This window comes from Grammomys surdaster, unplaced genomic scaffold (assembly GCF_004785775.1).
Source record: "Grammomys surdaster isolate TR1022 unplaced genomic scaffold, NIH_TR_1.0 126028, whole genome shotgun sequence".
Taxonomy (NCBI): Eukaryota; Metazoa; Chordata; class Mammalia; order Rodentia; family Muridae; genus Grammomys; species Grammomys surdaster.
The window spans coordinates 5,708,272-5,727,230 of NW_021620841.1; the positions used below are offsets into that span (position 1 = coordinate 5,708,272).

Consider the following 18,959-nt stretch of genomic DNA (forward strand, 5'->3'; position numbering starts at 1 on the left):
ATACACACACATACACACACACCACATACACACACATACACACACACACCACATACACACACATACACACACACACACTCCACATACACACACACACACCCCACATACACACACACACACACTCACACAGAATTACTTTTGCTTTAAAATCATTATTAGAAGTAAAAGGCCAACAGATAACTTAATGGAATAAAAACAAACACAGGATGAGTTGATTTAAGTCAGTGAATATTGACATTTTATTTTTATATTAACCTGTATTTTGCTATCAGGCATATTTGAATACCACTTAGAATTTTCAAAAAATATTCACTGAATAAATAACTTTCACTCTAGGAGCTACATAGATACTGCATTTATTTAATTGATTTACTTAAAAGCTTTGGAGCCCTTCCTATGACGCTCATGAAATCTGGATTGACGCAGATCCCTAATGATGGCATATTAATAGTAAAGAAACATTTTATAGCTTGACGTGTCTGTCCCTGCACATGATGATTCAAAATGTCCCCATACATAGACACCACACCTTGTTGTCAATAAATAATTCCACTTTAATGGTAAAGTAATAATTTAGACAGATACAGGGTGCACATTTGCAAAAAAATATATGCAAGCTGGTTTACAAGCTAGGGGAACAATAAACCAATAGAAAATACATCATCCAGTTAGATCCATGGACACCAAGTACTCATTGTTGGGGCTTTACAAAGACTACAAAACTTTTCAGATGATTTCTTTCACTGCTTCTTCATATTTACATGATATGTTACATCAAAAAATGTACAAAATATAAAATGTATACAGACAAATGTTTCACAAACTAGTTTAAATTGTAAACTAGGTGTACCTACTGGGATGTATTGCAGGAAGTTCTCTTTATGCTCATGTGTGGACTGTGTGTCTCGAAATGGCAGGGAAAGATGAGCAAATTCCTTAGCTCACGTATCATACAAGGGCGACTAGTCACTCATCCAGCTACATAGATTGATGTTGTACAATAGATTTGATCCACAGTTGAGGTTCCAAAGTCAGGGTGACAATTCTGTGTGCATAAGTTCAGTCTGATATCCCTCGGGGCAGTAGCACCGTGTAAGGACCTATATACTTAGCTGCATTCTGAAATCTGCACAGATACCTTGTGTTGCTAATTTTGCTCTACGGAAACCAACCCAAAGGTGGTCACAGAGGGTAGCACCAATAACATGTCCTAAAAGGCGCACAGAGCTTCGTCTGCAGCATGGCATAGACTTTAGGTTTCATAAATTTGGAACCTGTCCTCTGTGGGTGGTGTACCTTTGCCAGTGACTGATTTAGTTGTCACGCACTGTCTTTATAGCCCACCACGAGATATGTACGTTCAGACAGTTACTCATCCCAAATTGTACCGGCCTCGTGTACAGTTCTGAAGCATGCGCACTCTAGCACTGATGGCTCCTGCATTGTCACGACTTGTTAAGCACAGGACAAACACACCAGATCATAACAGCTTTGAGGATTTGCATTCTATATTTGCTTGCAGCATACAGGGTGCCTCAGCAGGTGAGACGTCCCTTAACACCAACAGGATAAAATACAATTTTTGTTTGTGTCTCGTTTTTGAATTTGTGCAAGTTTGGGGAAAAAAATCATTATTTACAATACCTACCCAGTAGACTGTGCAAATCTAACCTTCTTGTACAGTATAAATGCTTCCTCTTCCACAGTGACTGACCACATCAGCGTTCCTTAATGCGGGATGTCTCGTGTATGACGATAGCACTCAAAATGATATGCGCCAAAACCTAACTTATTTTTTTTGTCTTTGAAAGATAAACACGAGGGAAGGAAAGCCAAATGGTTTGTGCTCATGCTGAATCCAGTGCTTGAAGTTTCAACTGGATCCATATTAGGAATCTCCCACCTTCCGAAATGCTTTCATTTAGAACTAGGAGGAGTGAAGCCACATGTCTCTGCATTTAAGTGATGGCCAAAGAAGGGTTCTATGGTTCTCAAATTATTTGCAGGATAGGCAAAGAAATCTCTTTATTCATAAGATAAAAATACTGATCTTTCTCCTATCCATTTCTTCAAGAGAAGGAAAATAAAAAAAAAAAAAGATGACATACAGAAAATGAGGCTGCTGCATTAACTGGTGTGTTGCTTGGTTGTAAATGAAGAGACAGTGGAAATTACCAATGGTTTAGTATTGAAACGAACTGTTGAAACTGTTGGAGAAATCTGGTTTAAGGCAGTGAGACAGCACCATAGAAAATGTTCCTTCTTTCACTGAAAAGGCTCAAACAAATAAAGCCCTAAAAAGCCTTTTGTCAGTGTTGACTAATAATCGGTATAAAACTCTGGTTCAGGGAGTTGGCAGGTGGTTTGAAAAGACCACTGTGGTAAAAACAACCTTATAAAACCCATGACTCATACCCTAAGAGAGGGTAAGCGCCCCTTCAGGAGCGCGGCAGTCAGAAGGAAGCGGGGCTCTTCCTGTTTGATACAGACGTTTTTATTTTCTGGTGGGTGCACAATTCCCTTTGTGCTTACGGAGGACTGGCCTCTTGGGTTCATTCTGCAGTGAGTGAGCACACAACACAAACTCTACTGGGGCCCTGTCACCAGCACCATGTGGCACAAAGGAGGTTCCATGGATCGGAAAGATCCTGCCTGAGAAGGCGCAGCCTCGGCCCCGAGGAAACAAAAGAAAGGCACGAAAAAGGAAAAGAAAAAAAAGAAAGAAAAATTAGGTCTGCACTGTAAACTTTGAAAGAGGAAGAAAATTAAGTCCAGTCTCACTATCTCACTTGTGATCTACTTGTTGGCCCCCGTCTTTAGGGCTCTTTCCAGGCGAGTAATGGAGCCGTTGCTAACTCCATGGTTATAAAAATGCCTAGGAATAAAATAAACTTAAGCTCCCATTTCAATTTAGCATCTTGGCAGTTCCAACCTAATTTTACTGCCTCCTTGGACACCACAACTCTGGGTCAGGGCCCTGGACAGGGGGCTTTCATACTGGCAGTGGTTTAATGACAAGACCTGTCTTTTAAAACACCTTTTTGAAGAGCATCGTCCTTTGCCTAATGCCTTCACCCTTTAGAGGGTGGATTCAATAGAAGTATCCAAAATATCTTCATGGTGGCTGACGCTATCACTGTCACAGCTTTGTGTGCCCGGGTAATTGGCTGCTTCTTGGAGCTTCATTAGCATATTCATCTGAAGAAAGAAAAAGAGACGTACTTGTGAGTAACCATGCATTGAGTCAGCCAGCCCCAGAATGAGCAGGGGCCCTGAGCCATCTCAGAGAACTATCTCTGCTCATCCCAATCAAATGAAAATGCATATAACGGTTATGGGCTTTCACTCACCGACCTGGCTCTTGAATTGTTTCTCTCAAAATGTAACTACAGTTCTAATCCAGAAGAACAAAATAGGGCCGTAAGATATCTCTTTTTGTGTGGGGCTGTGAATGAATGCTACTTCAGCAGGGAAACTGGAAAGGAAACCCTATCACAGCTGGACATCTGGGTTAGTTGTTGGAGAACAAGCCAAGCTTCCCAGCTTATTTGGCTTCGAGAAAGAAGAGAGGACTGAATGGCAAATGAAAGTTGTGAACATTCACACACACACACACACACACACACACACACACAGAGAGAGAGAGGTTTGCAAGCATGGTCCCTTGAGAGAAGCAGGAGACAACGGACTGGAATGAAGCCAGCTGCTGCACACACACAGCACACACCATCTGTTGTTCAGGAGCTGACCTCGAGAGAGGGAGTAACTGGGAGGAAGCAGACCGTGAGCATTTGAAGAAGGAGAAGGAAAGAATCACTGTCAAGTGTTTGTTGTCACTGAGGCTCTGGCTGAAATATGATTGATACATCACTGAGAACAAAAGCCACCTCCTGGAACAATAGCAGCTGTCTCAAGCATCTCAGCTTCATAAGAGAATTGGAGTGTTTGTTGCGGTAGAGGGGACTCGTGCATGAGAGTACCTGGGGGGAAGACAGCTCTCCAATGTATTATAGAAGAAAAGGCTTGGATTTCAATAGATCTGCAGTTCCACTATTAGAGACGGGAGCTAGGAAGAAAAGAATGTTTAAAAGCAGACTGTGCAAATCGATGGCTTGACAATTTTGGAAGGCACAGGGTAATTGGCGCCTGTCTTCGTGAGGGTTGGGGACTTGTTTTCTTATTGAGGGTTTCTAACAGTACAATAAACTTTATATTGCTTAGTGCCAAATTCTAACTATAGTTTTTTTTTCCCCTGCAACAATCAAAGCTGTCTTTTATCTTTTAACTCTGAGAAATAGAAGATATCTAAAACAAGATTTCTTGGCCTTCGGTCAGGCTATGGATATTTGTATGTCAGTAAAAAAGCATGTGTTTCATGTATTCAATAAGTGCTTGGGAAATAAGCAATGAATTAGTAATCATCAATTCCAGCAAGAACGTCATTTTAACAAAGAGGCTATGGTTATAGAGTATTTTGAAATCATTTTGATAATTTCCAGGGCATTTTTTTCCAATAGCATTTTCAGTCATAACTCCTACAGTGTATTAAACCACCTACACAAGAATATGAGATGAGAGTAGTTTGTGAAAAAGTCTGAAGCTTAAAGCATTAGGCTGAAGCTGCTTTATAAAGAGAAATGCGTTTGAGAACTCTCCTGACTTTAAAAGAGAATATACAACATCCTCTGACCCCAGTGGGCACCAGGCATCTGTTGTATACATGCATACACACACACATGCATGCACGTGCACATACACACACACAAGCAAAATATTCATATACATAAAATAGTAAATAAAAGAAATGGTGCTATATAGTAGGTTAAACTAGCATAATTTCTCAGTCTGAGATCTGTAATAAACACATCCAATGAGATTTACTCTGTGACTAATGGTTATTCTTTTATATATTGAAATCAAAAGATGTTATAAAAAGGAGGTAGGTTTACATATCACTCAGTTATCATTATGATCAGCCTAGAGTTTCTGCATCCCCTGGTCTCCTTTGCATTCTCATATAGACACAGCCAGGATAATGCCTATCCTGTCCTTAACATGTCCTTTAACATGTCCTTCTGTGTGTCTCACGCTGACCGTTACCCCAACACCATGCTCTGCCTTCTGCTCTCTTAAGCAACTACAAATCTAAACGGATAAACACTAGTCAGAAATACCCACTGGCTGTCCACAGTCTGTGTGATAAAGTTTTAACTACCCGTAAAAATAAAATGGCTCAATGTGATCTACAGTTGGATAAGTCTATCATTTTAATTCTTCTAACCAATGGATGTTTGGCCTCTAACTCTTAATTTTCACTGTTCTGCTTGGCAGTGTCCTGTGTGGTATTTCCTCAGTGTTAGAGGCTCTGCATTCAACCACATGAAAATCGCCAATGCCTGTTTCAACATTCAGCTTAACCACGCCATCTGTGAAGTCCCTTACCAGACTCACAACTTTGCCTACCACGTCTCCTACATCGTAGGCAGTTTAAACAGGCACCCATCTCACATCACTACCGGACTATGTCCTTTTAAGACTGTAAATGATTCCCACTCTGATCACTAGATCTTAGTATTCAGTATGCATGTGCCAAGATTCAACATTGTGATGATGACTGCCCATTTCACTTTTTAAAATAATGTTCAGCATACCAGAACATATAATCCCTGTTAAGATTCAAAACCACACTCCTGACAGTAGAAATTTTCCTACTAGGAGTTCTTATTTAGATTAACTGCACTACAGTTTTGCTTTCCAACAGCGATTATAAAAATACATGAAAACAGAGGCAGAGATAGCATAGATGTGTTCACAACAGAATATACCTGAACCAAGGTTTAGTGTTAGATTATACCTTCTGGCACTGAGCAAGCAGGGCAATGATTTCTTCTTGAGGTTCTCACTAGAAAAATACTGTAAGTGTACAAAGCAGACATACTAAAAACAGTTTTATTCCTAATTACAATATGTACTTAATATTTTCATATCTTAAAGTTCTATACACTTACTTAAACTATTGTAGTGCTTCTAAAATTAAAATTATGTGCACTAGTGCAATAAGGAAAGTGGTAAAAGTACCTCCCTTTCTGTTGTCACAGAGATGGGCCAGTGGTTAAGGGCACTGGTTGCTCTTCTAGAGTACCGGAGTTCAATTCCCAGCACACACATAGCAGTACACAAACTGTCTGTAACACTAGGTCCAGGAGATCTGAAACCCTTACACAGACATAAATGCAGATAAGACAACTGTGATTTTTTTATATATATATGCTTGGCCCAGGAAGTGGCACTATTAAAAAGTGTGGCCCTAGTGGAGTAGGTGTGGCCTTGTTGGAGTAGGTGTCTCACTGTGGGTGTGGGCTTTAAGACCCTCATCTTAACTGCCTGGAAGTCAGTGTTCTGCTAGCTGCCTTCAGATGAAGATGTAGAACCCTCAACACTTCCTGAACCATGCCTGCCTGGATGCTGCCATGTTACTGCCTTGATGATGATGGACTGAACTTCTGAACCTGTAAGCCATCCCCAATTAAATGTCTTTATAAGAGTTGTCTTGGTCACGGTGTCTGTTCACAGCAGTCAAACCTAACTAAGACAACAACATTGCACATAAAAATAAATAAATCTTAAAAACAAAAGTGTTTATCCTTCCAAACTGAAAGCAACAGACTGTGTATTTAATTAGGCTAGCTAATATATAATACATAGTTTTTGTTCTGTGTACATTTGATTATATTATCTATGAACAAACTTCAGTTTTCTCTAGTAGATTGTGGTAATATTTAATATACTAATTATTTAAATATTAACACAATTTAATGTATAATCAGAGAAAAATTATAGTCACGAAGTTTGTCCCAGTTTCAGGGTTTCCTACATTTTTTTTTTAATTTTAGTTAAACATGTTTTGTTGTTGTTTTTTAAAATTTCATCCAGGGAAATTGCGCTAAAGGTAACAGTTTAAGTGGTTACCCTTATTAGGCTGGCTCCATATATTGGAAGAATGATCAGACATCCCTTACCAAGGGGTCCCCTTCTGTATCAGTTTGGGGAATGTGCTTTGACGTTGTGGCTTCCTTTGTAGATGTGCAGCCTTCGTACCCAACATCTTCTGGTCGCAACTGCAGTAATGCTGGGCCTTCCTGAGGCAAGGATGCAGAACTCCATGGGTACGTGTCAAGGACCCACTTGGAGGGATCTTCCCACGGTGCACGTTTACCGTACATCTAAAAGTTCACCACAAATAAAGAACAATTCTATTAGGTAAAAAAAATAAAGTGAATGGTAAACAAGTAGGTCTTCTCACATTCAGCTCCTGCATACATTTCAAGAGAATTACCCATGTTAAACATGTCTGTCCATATAGATCACTTGATATTGAAAAGCTCTACAAAATAGAAGGGAGCACCCAATGTGGAGGAAAGCATGAGCGAGGTATATTATGAGGGAATATAGACATCAGTGCACACATTTGATTTCACGAATAACTTTACAAATGCAGACAAAACAAACAAACAAACAAACACCTCGAGGTTGATAAACAAAAGCTAAATTTTGGAGAGGTTTGAAAAACAAAGTCTGTTCCTTACAATAAAGGGAGTTCTATACCAAAATGTTGGGAAAGATGATGAATTAAAGAAAGAAAGGCTTTTCTCATTAATGTACGGTGAGAACCATTTTCCTCGAATAACCTCATTAGTCCACTGCTTCCTGTTGGGAGGCATTTTATATGTATATAAATAAGAGCACCGAGAAAAGAGGGGTAAAAACGGAAACCCAAATATGAATCCTGTAAGAATCTATGGGAAAGAAATAAGCCCAATTAAAAAAAAAAAAGAAATGTAAGAGAGTGCGTGAAGCAGCATCAGGGGGATGCAGAGTAGCAGGAGGATCCAGGAGATCCCAAGTTAAGAACAAAGCTGACATCAAACTGCAGAGGGCACAGACACTGGCGAGATTTTCGTAAAGAAAGCAATAAGGTCAGGAAAACATGGGAAGAAATGCCACACCTAGGAAGAGGCAAGTGTCCCTTGTGACCTGTGACACCGAGTGGATATCAAGTGCTTTAGTGTCATGACCTCAGAGGGCTGTGCATGGTTTCTCCAGTGATGATGGTGTGTTCAGTGAGACAAAAGAAAAATACAGGCATTGTGAACACAAGTCCATGGAATACTTTTTGATTTCTCTGGAAACCATATTAAACTTTGAATCTATGACAATATGGAATTATCTAAGTACCAATATTCCTTTTGGAAGAGGTGACAAAGGCAGAGATCTGAAGATTATTTTGTCCATTGGGTCCTTTTGTTTGCTTGGTTGGTTTGTTTTGTCTAAATAGTTCTCATTTTGGAGTAGGAAGCTTTGTCCCAGCTAAAACCTGCTTAATATAGGATACAAAATGAAGATATGCGTACAACTAATTAAAAAGAAAAAATGTAAAATTCATAAAAAGTTTGTGTTTAGGGGATGAAAGGATGGCTGGCTCAGCAGTGGAGAGCACTGGCTACTCTTCCAACGGAGCCAGATTCAATGCCTATCGCTGAGATGGCAGCTTACAGCCTTTCTGAACTCAAGTTCCAGAGTAACTGACATGTTCTTCTGGCCTCTAAGGGCACAAGGCATGCATGTGGTACACATATATAAATTATGGCAAAACACTCATACACATAGAATAAAAACAATAGGTAAATCTAAAACAAGACAGTTATTATTATTTGTAGTAGTATTAGTATTAATTTTACAAAATTTGGAGGCCAGAATTGACCTAAAAAGAACTTGAGTGTGTATAATCAACCAGAGTGAGTTTTTAATAATCAACTAGGACCACACGTGTACAGGACACAGACAGTGAATATCATAAGAGGACAAATCTAAACACCCAGGAAGAGCAGATTTAATCACTAACATTTCAAGAAAGATGGGATCACCAGGAGAATAACTCAGACAATGTGTCAGCTGCATCCCTTCCAAATGGATCATGTGGCAGAGAGCATCTCCCATATGGCTTCCCAGCAGGCACTAGCCTTCATCCAAAAATGACTTTCCCTTTCCATTCCTCCAGAGAGACTCAGGTTTGTTTCTGAACTTCTTCCCCTAGGTTAAGGTCCTTTGACCTTAGTAGATGCGAGGGCATGGCATATGACCTTTTCTGCTTTAGAGGTCACAGCTGGAGTTCTTCCAGATTCCTATTATTTAAATTCTTTCAGATAGTAAAGGTTTCAACTTCAACAAGAACTGTACATCTATTAAGAGGGTACTTTTCTTCCCTCATCCATATGCCGGATCACAACTTGATCCTCTATATGTATAGGGTAGCTGATTCAGCGTTCACACTAACCTTAGTATGGAACATCAGGAGCCAAAGCAAGAAGCCAGAGGCATATAGAACTTTTGTTTAAGAGATGATGATTTTTAAACGACAGTAACTCTCACTCAAATGGAAGCTTTACACATTTATAATGACCAAGGAAGAGTTTCACAAGTATTACTTACTTTAATATAAACAAGTCCATTTATCTCCCAAACTAAAATCTAAGGAAATTATGCAGTTTATATATCACTTCTTTGAGGCTTCTAAGGCTTCTGTTGCTTTTTATTTGTTAGCAAGCAAATATGAAATAAGACTTGACATATAAAGACTAGGATAATAGTTTATTAATCTGAAAACTATATCTGGAGAGCAAATAAATTCACTGAAATATAAATTTAAAAATATGATTCCCCTACTATAACTGTGTTTTCATAAGTGACAATATGAATTCTTTGAATAAATGAAGTTTGAAAGACCAGCTTACATTGTACACAGCACAATGGACTTTTGAAATTTTATGAAATGCAAACTGTGTCATTGAAATGGAAAGCTGTGTCATTTCCATAGTCTGTGCCCTAAGATGTATAAGTGTGTAATTAATTATCTGTTTAGTAAGAATATTTTAAACCCTCATTGCAACAATCTTAGCCTCCAATGCACAGTGTAGGGAGAACTCCATTTTGTACAGACACAGACAATAACAGCCTTGTTCTAACAGACAAACTACTGCACATTCGACATATCAAACATACTGCTGAAAATTTCTTCCTCCCTACTTTAATTTTCTACATAGGTAGCCAAATAAATAAATGATTTTGTTTTTTAAAATAATGTGCTTTTCTTTTCTGTCTTTCTTTCCTCTTTTTCTTTTCTTTTATTCTTTTCTTTCTATGTTTATTTATTTATTTGCTTCATTTCGCTACACAACAATACAAGCCAAATACTCTACCTGTAGGCCTTCCCTCACTGCCTCCAGAACATAAGGTACCAAGGAATAATTCCAAAGGTCCATGAACCACACCCTAGAACCTTCCACATCCATGGGGCAAGGAAGGAAAAGCCGAGGACCTGAAAAGACACAAACAATACAATGTTGAGGAAGCATTACATTTACTAATATAAACACATAATATCTTTTGGAGAAATACAACAAACATATTTCTAGAAAATTCCTAACTTGGATAGCCCAGTAATCATGAAAACATATTCATGGAAGAGGGCCTCCTGGCCTCTTTTTTTCTCAACAATGAAATATTAATCTAAGGCATAACATGGATTCATAAGATATAACAAAGTGCCTAATCTAGTCCTGTTTTACAAACTGTGTAGAGTTCTGTTACACAGAGATGAATAGTTCATGACAAACAGCCATTATTTGTAGAATTTGGTATCATTTATTTGCAGCATGTGGAATCAGTACAGATATTGGTACTTAGGACAGAGTTCCCGCCTGCAGCTGAGGATCTTTTGATGATTTTATGGCACTGAGAAATGCCCTTCTACACATGAACCTTAAGAAGGAATAGAAAAACAAACTACACTGTGCCCACCAAGAGAGTAACTTGGAATCTTTGGAAGCTTTGAAAGAACTGGCTTTCCTTGTGATTTTCCCACCCAATCTAGTCGCCTGTACCCAGTACTCTCAGCATCTGCAAAATGGACTATTGTAATTTTGAAACTCACCAATGGTGACATCAGAAGAACTGTGTGTTTCCAAAAAGCTATTGAGATGATGCCACGTCTTAGGAATCCAGTCTATAATTTTGACTAGGTCATTATTACGTATATTCCTTTCAATTTCCACTTCTATCAGCTTCCTTCGAAGATACCTGCCTAAAAAGCCTTTCACAGGCTCTGTGTGGTTTGAACATAGTACCCACCTACAAATAAAGAAAAGAAAACAAAATCAAGGTTTTTTTTTTAAACCTAAAATTTATTTCCATAACTTGTATTGTAATAAAGCACTGACATTCCCTTGTTAACTAATGGCCACAGTTTGATGCTGCAAGCATTTAGAAAATCCATTACTATTACAGTTATAATATAGCGAATTTTACTTGAGAGCCTCCTAGAAGCTGACGTTCCTGAGAGCAAGTAGGTCCACACATGCTGAGAGAGCTTCTGTAGAAGAATCATAGACCCTGAAATAGGAGCTCTCTTCACAGTCCTCACTTAGAAGCAGAGTGCTCTCTCTTAGCCAGGGAAGTAGTGTGCAGGAAAAGAAACACTTTTGATTACAGATTAAAGATCACAGAACGTCGGCTTAAATAGAGTTCCAGGAAGCAAGAATCATCCTCATGACACAGGTCACTGTGGGAAGTATTGTGGGCAGCCAAATGGAAAAACAGCCATCAAGACACCTTGATGATTAGAAAGTAGATCATGTGCACAGAAGAGCACACACACACACACACACACACACACACACATCTTTCAAGTCCTTACCTGAAGTTGTGATGTAGTTCTAAATTTGGTGACGAAGAGACTCCCTGATTCATGGTTCCAATAATATAAGGACTAGGACAAATGGAGAAGGGAGCATTAAGATCTTCTAGAGAGAAAAGCGATTGGAGGTGTCTCAGTAAAACAATTAGGAAAAATAAACACTATTTCTCCCATAACAGTAGTCTTTAAGAGGGAAATTTTATAATGTTAAATTGGAAAGTGACAAAATAATAGAAATGAAATGTCTGATGGAGATTCTAACTTGAGAGCTAACACTGAGGCAAGGTGGCTCTCCTCATGTGAACCTTCGTGTATAGGTAGGTGGATGGATAGATAGATAGATAGATAGATAGATAGATAGATAGATAGATAGATGATAGATAGATAGATACATAGATGGATAGATAGATAGATAGATAGATAGATACATGGATACATGGATGGATAGATATAGAGAGATGTTGTGGATTTGGTCTAACGCTTGTCTTGTGTTAGTTGGGTTCCCAAAATTGCAAGAGAATCCTCACATAAGATGCTGAGGGTCCCTGTCCCCAGTTAGTTCTGATTGGTAAGTAAAGTTGCCAGTGACCAATGGCTGGGCAGGGAAACAGAGGAGGTGAGACTTTAGCATTTGTGTGCAAGGGGACCAGGAGAGGAAGAAGGAGTTAGAATCACCATGCTGGAAAAGGATCAGGTCCAGGCCCGAGAAGTGCAGAAGAGAGAGCATAGCAATCTTGTAAGAGCCAGTGAAGAGCAGCTCCAGCTCCCCCTGCCCCCACCAATTGGGTCTAAGGCAGCAAAGATGGAATATAGATTTTAATTAAGTAATAACTCAGAAGTATGGGAGGGGAGGTGTTAGCCACATGGAGGTTTAGGATTGGCCCAGTCATTGAGCTTATTAAGGAATATTAAAATAGAAGGTTGAGTGTGTGTGTGTGTGTTTGTGTATGTGTATGTCTGTGTGTGTGTTTTTTATTCAGCAACTCAGAATAAGTGTGACAGGTAGCGAGGAATGTGCAGCTGCCACCACAGAGTGATTAGAGTAACACAGAGTGTTAATCAACTACCGAAAGGGGGGGGGAGGGAGGCTGTGCAAAATAATCACAATGTTTTTTTCTATTCTAAATTTGTTTGAGATAGTGGTTCACTATGTAGCCCTGGCTAGCTATGAATTCAGAAATACGCCTGCCTCTAAAGTTCTGTGATTAAAGCTGTGTACCACTACATTCAACTCACACTAATATTTCATAGCTGCTGTGCTTATTCCAAAACCCTGTTAATATTCAGTTATTTAAAGATTCACTTTAAAAACAGATATTTTTAATTTTGTGTGCGTGGGTGCTTTGCTCTTGTGTATGTCTGTGTACCACATATGTGCCTGATGCCTACAGAGGTCAGAAGAGGGTGTTAGATCTCCAGGGACTGGAATGATAGACTACTGTGAGCAGCAATTCTGTAGGCACTGGGAATCAAACTCAGGTCTTCTGTAAGGAAACAAGTGATGCTATCTATCTTTCCAACCTTCTTAAAGATTCTTAATAACATGATGATTTGATTCCTCCTTTAAACTTTACTTTATGCTGATCAATTTATAGCCTCCTGTCACTAGCAAAGATTGCTTATTTATAACACCAATACAGTAAAGTTAATGCTATTTATATTGTTATGTTCTGTATGTTTTTCTCTAGAGACCATTCTCTACACACACGTAGGTTTTCACACTGTCTTATGCCTTGACTTAATGTGTCCCTTCACTTTAAAACCTTACATTATTGGAGGGAGCTATATCTGAGTGAATTAACTTCATCTCTAGAGAAAAGTTGAACTGTTACTTTGGTAGAGGTGGAATAAAAGCATAGAGAACTTTAAAATCTTCTTCTAGTTATTACATATCCTAGTCAAGTATCCTACCATCCATATGGGTTTTGTAGACTTCCAGTGTTTCTATGGAAACTAACATCACCAAATAAGGCATAATGTTTTCATAAAAGTTCCTGATGACCAGGTACAATGTTGTGAGGAGTCTGAGGCAGGGGGATCACTTGGGGAGTTGAGGCCAACTTGGTTAATATAATGAGACCCTGTCTCTAAATAACAACAAAAAAACAAAACAGCAACAAAACCAATCAAACAAATGAACAAAGCAAAAATTCTTCTTGGAACATAGCTGTGGATAAATAGATACTCTAAAGCAAACATACAGATTATGTAGTGATATAGGAAATCACTAGATGTTATTATACTAATGATATCCACTACAGGTATTAAAACATAAAAACATATTAAAAAGTAAATGATGTCACTGTTAGCTACACTTGATTATACCAGTTATTTTATGAGCTTACCATTTGTTGTATTTACAATTGAGAAAACCATTGAAGATATCACTCAAAGAGCCCACATGGTGAAGATTATCCAGAATTATGACAACAGGGAGCTCTACCCCATTATTGTCTGCACTGCACTGCTCAGCCAGGTTGGCAAGATACTGCTGCAATTCCTTAAAGACACAGAACGAACCCATCAGTCACGAGTCCCCAGCTCATGCAAGTGATTCACATTTTGAGAAAGAGCATACTGTGTCTTTCATTCAGTTTTTTCTCCAATATTTATAAGAATACTTTCTGGAAATAATGCACAAAGCAAACTTAAAATGGAAAGGCTCACATTTAAAATAAAAAGAGGGGCAGGAAAGCAGGTAGGCTATTGCCACAGGCTATCTCAGACTAAGAGCATGGGTACCTTCCTTCCCCCTCAGAAGGAAAGCCAGATGAGTTCTAGGTAGGAACCCTCATGGTCAGCTATAAATATCAAGATGCCTTTTTGTTTTTGATGTTTCAATGGTGTAGATTTTTACCGAATTTGTTTCAGTTATAGAATAAAGCCAAAATGACGCTTTTTTAGGTTCCTAATACACTCCCAACATATTGACTTGAATTATTTAGATGAGTTGAATCTAACAACATAGCCTCAGTACTCAGATAAAAAAGGAGATATTTGTTTATAGCTTGCAGGTGACTGCTGCAATTTTAAACACAGAAAGCCGTTCTCGTATTTCACAGGACCATTTAACATCCACACATGGCACATCTTGTGCTTCCTTTCATTTTTCAGGCATTATTCTTGTCTAATAACTTTGAACCTAAATATGATAACCAGTTCTCTGATTGACAGTTCCTGCAGATGGGTAGGTCAGGAGCAAAATTAGGTTTCTTAGAATTATCCTAATCAGTTGGAACATTTCCATACGATTTGCATATTTATAATGCCATTTTCAATTTGTAAATCTTGCTCAGGGTTAAAACAATTCCGCGATCCCAATTTCTGTCAGTCAGGTAAACACATGCACCACACATGCTGGATGCTTCCTCACTCTATCTATGAAGCTAAGTTAGAGAACTAACAGCCGAGTAGACAAAGCAAGGCAGTGGAGCAGCAGAGGCCCTGAGTGATCTTCACTTAAGTTTTCTGATGAGCTATGGGGAGATGGCCTATGAGATGAATCGTGAATAATAAACAAAACTCCAACTGGTAAGTTTGAAGTTATTCATTGTTTCAACGTATCTTTATCACGTGCCAGGTACAAGGGCACTGGGAATTCCGAGTCCCCGTTTCTTTGTCTCAAGAACATCCAGAAGATTAGCAGACAGCCAAGTCAATAAGAACGCCACAATATCATACAGAAAGTAAAACTCATGAGACAGCACACTGAGAATTAAAAGAAGCCTGTCGTAGGCTTAGACAGCAGAATACAAGGAGAACAAAAAATGGTCAAAGTATGAAGAACAAAAGTCAAAGTTAGAAAGTACAACTGTAAGATATATCTGGGAAAATAATAAGGATCTTCTTGTAGTGGGAGCCAGTGCATGGCTGTGATATGTGAAATGGAAGGGAAAGACAAAAAGACACTGGATTCATGAACACAGAATAAAAATGCATCACGTTGAAAAGTGTGGACCATGAAAACTTTGTTTGCTCATCTGTTGCCAGTAGGAGGAAGCAATATATTTGTCGTAAGAAATATACAATGATAACATATAATACATTGTATATAATTGTATATGCTAAGTATATTTATACTCTATATACTTATATACATAATTATAATCATTATATGTATTTATATAAGTATATATGCTGTATAATTATATGCATATATACATATATTATAATTATATATTATATATTATATAATGATATATTGACTATATATGTATATAATTATATACACATATGTATATACAATTATATTTTGATACATATTATAATAGTAAATATGTAATAATAAAAGCAGTCAAGTTCATTATCTAGAAAGAAGTTTGGCACTACATGTATAACTATAAATGTAAAATGACATCATTTTTATATATTTTGTTTTACAGCATGTAAAGATTACCCACAGCTTCTGGGAAAGATTTTCAAGTAGTAGAAGTACTTGCTACTATAACTATCTTTTTAATGATTAGGGAATACTTTAATGTTTAAAAATGGGAGAACAGTTCTTCACATAGAAAGACAGGAATGGGTCAGTAATATGAGAATACAGTATCTATAAAGACACGTACAAAGAGTGAGCTTTGTGGAAAGAGAAACGGAGGCAAACAACTTAAGAGAAGTTTACAATCTGAAATGATTGGTAAGATGATGCAAAATCTATTGACCACACAGACATATGCAACGTCTATGGGAAGGAAATGAGGTAGACCTGGGATTTTGTGGTGTAGAAAGGAGATGAGCCAAGAGAACCCTGAGATTGTTGAAGCCAAGGGATGCTGTCATACTAAAAAAGAAAAGTGTGATATTTTGAGTTTAGTGTAGAAAGTAACAGAAACCACTGGAGAATTATAATTGAGCCAGATTTTAATTACGAAGAGAGTTTCTATTTCCCATGATAGGAATGGAGAGCATGAAGGGGGATTTTAGGGAGCTGTGAGGCATGCAATGAGAAACAGTTGTGGGAATTTAGGAAGGTAGGAAGTTGGTTGGGATAGAGATGGATGTAAGAGGATGATCCTCTGATGCCTTTCAGGCCTACATCTGTCATTTCTACATGTAATCTGATCTGATGAACTGGAACACATCTGTAGGTTAGAAGAGTTCTCATATTGGGGAGAGTAAACATGACCAGTGGTGCTCAGTTCCTGTCTACCATCCAAGCCAACACACATAGAAGCCACTAGAATCATCCAAAGGGGGGCAGGAGAGGGAGGGAAGGAGGGAGAGAGGGAGAGAGACATAGAGACAGAGAGACAGAGACAGAGAGACAGAGACAGAGAGACAGAGAAAGACAGAGAGACAGAGACAGACAGAGAGATAAAGAAACAGAGAGAGACAGAGAGAAAGAGAGACAGAGATAGTGAGACAGAGAGAGACAGAGAGACAGAGGCAGAAAGAGACAGAGACATAGAGAGACAGAGAGACAGAGACAGACACAGAGAGAGACAGAGAGAGATACAGACAGAGGGGGTGACAGAATGCTGAGAATATTTTTATTTATAGTAGGTAAAGTTGGGCAAGGAATAGAAAAGACCAAGAAAGATCGTACCAGAAAAGGAAGAAGGAAAGAGGAAATTAGAGTTATGAAAGCCAAACTTTATATAAATCAAAAAAATTTAATATTGACATACTATATATATGCAAGGAAGCAAGAGAATTCAGACCAGCAGAACAATTAAAAGATCTGTAATAGAATGCTGGAAATACCACAAAAGCCATGGGGCCACTCATCTGTGCAAATATATTTTTTTTTCAAGAAAGAATTTCTCTGTGTAGCCCTGGCTGGCCTGGAACTTTCTTTGTAGAACAGAGTTCTACTTGCCTCTGCCTAGAGCACACCATCACCTGGGTCACCAGTCCACAGCACAAATAGAGATATTTACATCCCCCTGGGAAGCACTTTGTGATTCTCAGTCCAGTTTATGGGATACAAATCTTAGGTGGATGGACTAGTAAACTTGCATTAAGCATTTGCCATCCTTATTGAGGTAGGTAAGAGAGAGAGCAGAGCCTGATGCCGGGTAGACCTGGCAACGACGTGACTCCTCCTCTAGACCATGAGACTCCATCTCCAAAATGGCAATACTACCATTATATCGAGATTGAATCCTTGGTCTCTTGGATCTTGACTCTAGACACATTACAAATGAATCTGCCAAGGCCCCATTTTCTGATCTTTCCCTACCTAACCTTCCAAGTGGCTTCAGCTGGCCACATACTCTTTTTCTAAATCCATTCCCATCCTTCTGGGTCTGTTATATCAAATGTCACAAAGTATAATTGTTTGTGTGCTCGGCTCTCAGTCACAATATCCCAGCTGGCAGCTTGAGGGAGTGCTTCAAATGTGGGAAGAGGAACAGAATGCCAGATGAACAGGAACCCAAACCATGATGAGACGCTTTTCTTTTTCCCTTTGATGGATTATTGCATGATATTGTTTTTTGGAGTAAGTGATTGCTGGCCACATCTCCTCTTCTTCGTAGAAGCATAGCATAAAACTAAGCAGCAATTATATGAGTCTATTTTTTATAGCAAATGACTTATTGTTTTATGCCTCATTAGCATTTTCTTTTAGAAAGCCATATTCCTATCCTATATTCTATTCCTCTATAGGAATATTCCTATATTCCTATTCATATTCTATATTCCTCATTGCTACACATAGCACAATCTTAACTTGCCATTCTTTCTTCTCTTGCATAACCTTCCCACTTCAAACCTCTCCCCCAACAACTCCCTAAATGACTGTGTATTTGCTTTAAGCTTCAAACTAATAAGTCACATTCTCTTGTCCGACTTCTGCACACAGCCTGAGTGACAGCTCATTCATATGTAACAAACACGTAAGGGAGAAAAATCAACATCTTTCATTTGAATTTTGTGTTTTCTAGATTAGTTGTCTATTACTTATTCAAGAACTTCTTCCCATCACTGCTTCCTAGAATCACGGTTTACTTAAATACCCCTGAAAATCCCACCCCTGACCACTTAGCTATAAGAAAATATGAACCGATCTAATAAAAATATCTTTGCTTTTCTTCTGAAAGCAAAAAAGTATTAAAATATGTAAGTAAAACAATTTAATGACTGTTACTAAGAGTTTCTTCAAGTACTATTTTAAAAAATAAAAGAAACCAACAATGATCATATATATATATATATATACACACACACACACACACACACACACACACACACACACACACACACA

General features: G+C 38.4%; 1 protein-coding gene across 1 annotated transcript in view; it reads right to left on the minus strand.

Moving 5' to 3' along the window:
* Positions 1 to 533: 533 nt before the first annotated feature.
* Positions 534 to 18,959, minus strand: part of Nav3 (neuron navigator 3) — a 93,228-nt gene continuing 74,802 nt past the window's right edge. Inside the window, exons 23-28 of the mRNA XM_028754552.1 lie at positions 14,098 to 14,252; positions 11,753 to 11,824; positions 10,991 to 11,187; positions 10,257 to 10,375; positions 7,020 to 7,223; positions 534 to 3,198 (exon numbers count right to left, since the gene is read on the minus strand). Coding sequence (XP_028610385.1) covers positions 3,079 to 3,198; positions 7,020 to 7,223; positions 10,257 to 10,375; positions 10,991 to 11,187; positions 11,753 to 11,824; positions 14,098 to 14,252 — 867 coding nt within the window. The 3' untranslated portion in view covers positions 534 to 3,078. The remainder of the gene's footprint in view (positions 3,199 to 7,019; positions 7,224 to 10,256; positions 10,376 to 10,990; positions 11,188 to 11,752; positions 11,825 to 14,097; positions 14,253 to 18,959) is intronic.